Genomic DNA, 3,197 nt, shown 5'->3' with positions numbered 1-3,197 from the left:
GGGGAAAGTCATTAGATCACACTTTTTTGGATTTTGAACTCGAAGATAATACACATGGCGACACACACTAAACACAATTTTCTAGAGACCACACATGACATTTATAGTTTGGATTTGAGATGATTGTTGCATTAGATGTTAGTTTTAGATTTAATCCAGTCTCGATAATGAGTCACTTTGGTATAGAGTCCCGGCTTGTTTTCTTTTCCACAGTCTATCCCCCAGCTTACTATTCCAACAAGGTATCAGGCGTTTCTATCATGTGCAATAACCAGAGGACCTCCAGAATCACCCTGGAAAAGAAGAAGAAAACAATATGATCAATTTGATAAATAAAGGGATGTCAGAAATGGGTTAATTGGCATCTGGATGTCTAATACACTAACACCTTGGATCAAAATATGTAAAATCATTGTATTTTACTTACCATTAGTATTAATATGATAATTGAGCTTATTATTTACTCTCTGTTAATGCGTTCAGATACAAGGTAATGTGAATAAAGCTAAGATTTCAATTTTACCCTTGTACAATTTTTAGTTTTGCTGTCTAAAATTTTAGTTTTAGTTTAGACAGAGCAAAACGAAATTCTATGACACTGGGCATGAGACTAGGAAGGATTAACTAAGACACAGGACTGTGTTCTTCTATGTCTTACATAAATGATAACCTCAAGACTCAATAAACAAGTCACCTTGTCCATAAGCCTCTCCCAGGTTCATGCCTAGTGTCTCTTCCATCATTGTTTCTGTTAACTAGAAGGAGTCTCTGGCTGTGAATTTGAATCTCATCTTATTCCACTCACATTAATTGACAGGAAAATGTCCTGGATATCATATCACTATGTCTTAGTAGGTTTGAGAGGAGCAACATATGCAAGGGGCACTCCATGCAAATGTGCGCTATTTCTTGCTGAACATATTCTGCTCCCAAACTAAGGTGGAATCCCTAACCCTAGCGGACTGGTCTAAAGTTATGAGGACTTCCCTCTTATCTTTAAACCTTGGTATAGACAAATGATTTTAAATTGATCTTTTAACAATGTACCTATTCATTCAAAAGAATACTATGTGGAAGCCCATTATAGAGTTTTTAAACAAGAGAAAAAATCCTGTTTGAAGAAGACATGGGCTTCTAGAGTCTTGTGCCTTTAGCTCCCTTCCCTTCCATTTTCTTCACATACTTCTTGACCTCCTTCAGAGTCGGTGGACAGAGTGTGAAAACCTTGGTCCACCAGAAGAACTCCTCCTTAGCTCCTTTTCCTTAGGCCCACATCCTAACTTAGGTCCTTGGTATTTCACTATGCTAGCAGTGAAAGGAAGCAAGGGTATATGAACCAGTGGAAAGGGAGATCTGCTTTTATATAGATTTATTTGGGTTTCTCTTTTAAGCCATGTGATCTAGTTATATCTCAGACCACCCACATTGTTTCTCCTTCCCCTCATGATGGAAAGTGAGTGGAGGGAGACCCTGTATTCTAGAATATGTAGCCAAGCCCTCGCCTTTCATTTATTTGTTTGAATTATTTGTGTGCTATATTATTAGATTGTAAATTCATTGTGGATTCATTGTGATTTTCACAAATGCTTATGCTTCCTTCAGTAACTGCTACAGTATCTCGCGGTTGACAAAAAATGGAATGAATAAGTGAATATGTTTATTACCATCACATGACAGACAGCCAATGGCAGATCAACAGCGGCACCTTTGCATATAAGAAAAGTGCACATATATATCAAATTCTCAAAGCCATTCTTAATTCTTCAAAAAATCACTAAACTGTTCCAGTTTCAAATGCTACAAATTTAAACTTTTATTATTTTATTTGCTTATTTTTATTCCTTTACATAGCCAGAATTTAAAACTTATATTCTCCTAAAATGTTTAATGATTATGTTTATTGAATTAGTTTCTAAATGTGATCTGTGAGGTAACACTTTACCCTGAACAAATGTAGATAAATACGTACTTTTTTGTTTTGTTTCTAATAGCATAATTATGTCTGGAAGTATGTTGTTTAAAGTCAATGGCTTAGGTACCTGTGGGACCTGTGAGATGCTACTTTACTGGTCATAGATGTAGATGCAGGTCCCATCTTGCGGTACCTTGCAATTAGTGGGGATTAGTACCTAACTACTGGCTATGATTGTGGCTTGAAGCAATTATTGTATGGCTTCCTGACTTGGTTTCTACTACCTGCTTTCAGTATGTTTCTCTAATGAGAGTGCTATTTGCAGCTGGTGACCACGTTTTAGCGATAGTTCTCCTCAATAGGGTGTTAAATGAGAATTATGTCTTAGGATTATTCCACTCCCTCATTTTACACTCTCCTCTACAGGTTAATTTCATGCAGTCATGTGAAATGATACTGTTCTATGGTCAGTAAGGCCATTCCTACTAAACAGTCATTTTTGTGGATTTGGATCTATTCTTACCTTACAGGCATCTAGTTTTCCTGACAAGAATCCAGCACATATCATTCCTGATGATACAGCACCACCATACACATGAACTTGATTACATGTGTCATTACTTATGATCTCTACCTCAACTTCTCGCAGCATGTTGGGAAAGGGACCTGAAAGAAAGAAAAAATAAATAGATGAAGAACTTCTGCATTGCTGCCATGATAGTTAATTGTGTCTTACAAAGAATGGACCAGTGATAAAACTTTCATCTTGAAGTTGTAAGATTCTGGAGAATGACAGTGCTCAGAATCAAGTTACATTTATAGGGTGGCTTCTATTCACTAGGTGCCATATTTGGCTTGTTTACTCCTGCTACCTTATTTAATCCTTGCAGCAGCCACCAAAGAAAGATATAACTATTCTCTTTTTCAGTTGAGGAGACCAAAGCTTACCTGGTTAGGAGTCTTGTCATGATCACACAGTTAAGGAATAATGTTAGAAGCTTTTTAATTGAGGTGATCTTTTTAAAACCAGAGTATTTCGTACCACCTGGGAGAATATGCTACAGCTTACCTTAACCTTACTCGGAAATCCTCTTCATTACTTTACAAAGGACACAGCTATTTTGGGAACTGTGAATCTTGAGGAAAAGCAGCACAGAACACTACTGTACTACCAGATTTAACTTTAATATGGATGGAATGCTATTGCTTCATAGGAAAACCATGCTTACTCTGATAATAGCTTAACTTGCTATCCAAAACAAATACCAGAGTAAGTAACACATAC

At 36.7% G+C, this 3,197-nt stretch overlaps 1 protein-coding gene across 1 annotated transcript in view; it reads right to left on the bottom strand.

Annotated features, from left to right (window-relative positions):
• Positions 1-245: 245 nt before the first annotated feature.
• TMPRSS11F (transmembrane protease, serine 11F) overlaps positions 246-3,197 on the bottom strand; it is a 154,180-nt gene continuing 151,228 nt past the window's right edge. Inside the window, exon 10 of the mRNA XM_011965399.1 lies at positions 246-293. Coding sequence (XP_011820789.1) covers positions 246-293 — 48 coding nt within the window. The remainder of the gene's footprint in view (positions 294-3,197) is intronic.

Source organism: Mandrillus leucophaeus, unplaced genomic scaffold (genome assembly GCF_000951045.1).
Source record: "Mandrillus leucophaeus isolate KB7577 unplaced genomic scaffold, Mleu.le_1.0 Scaffold722, whole genome shotgun sequence".
In the NCBI taxonomy this organism is placed as follows: Eukaryota; Metazoa; Chordata; class Mammalia; order Primates; family Cercopithecidae; genus Mandrillus; species Mandrillus leucophaeus.
Note: the sequence above shows the minus strand (reverse complement) of the source record. Positions and strands in the feature narration are given on the sequence as shown.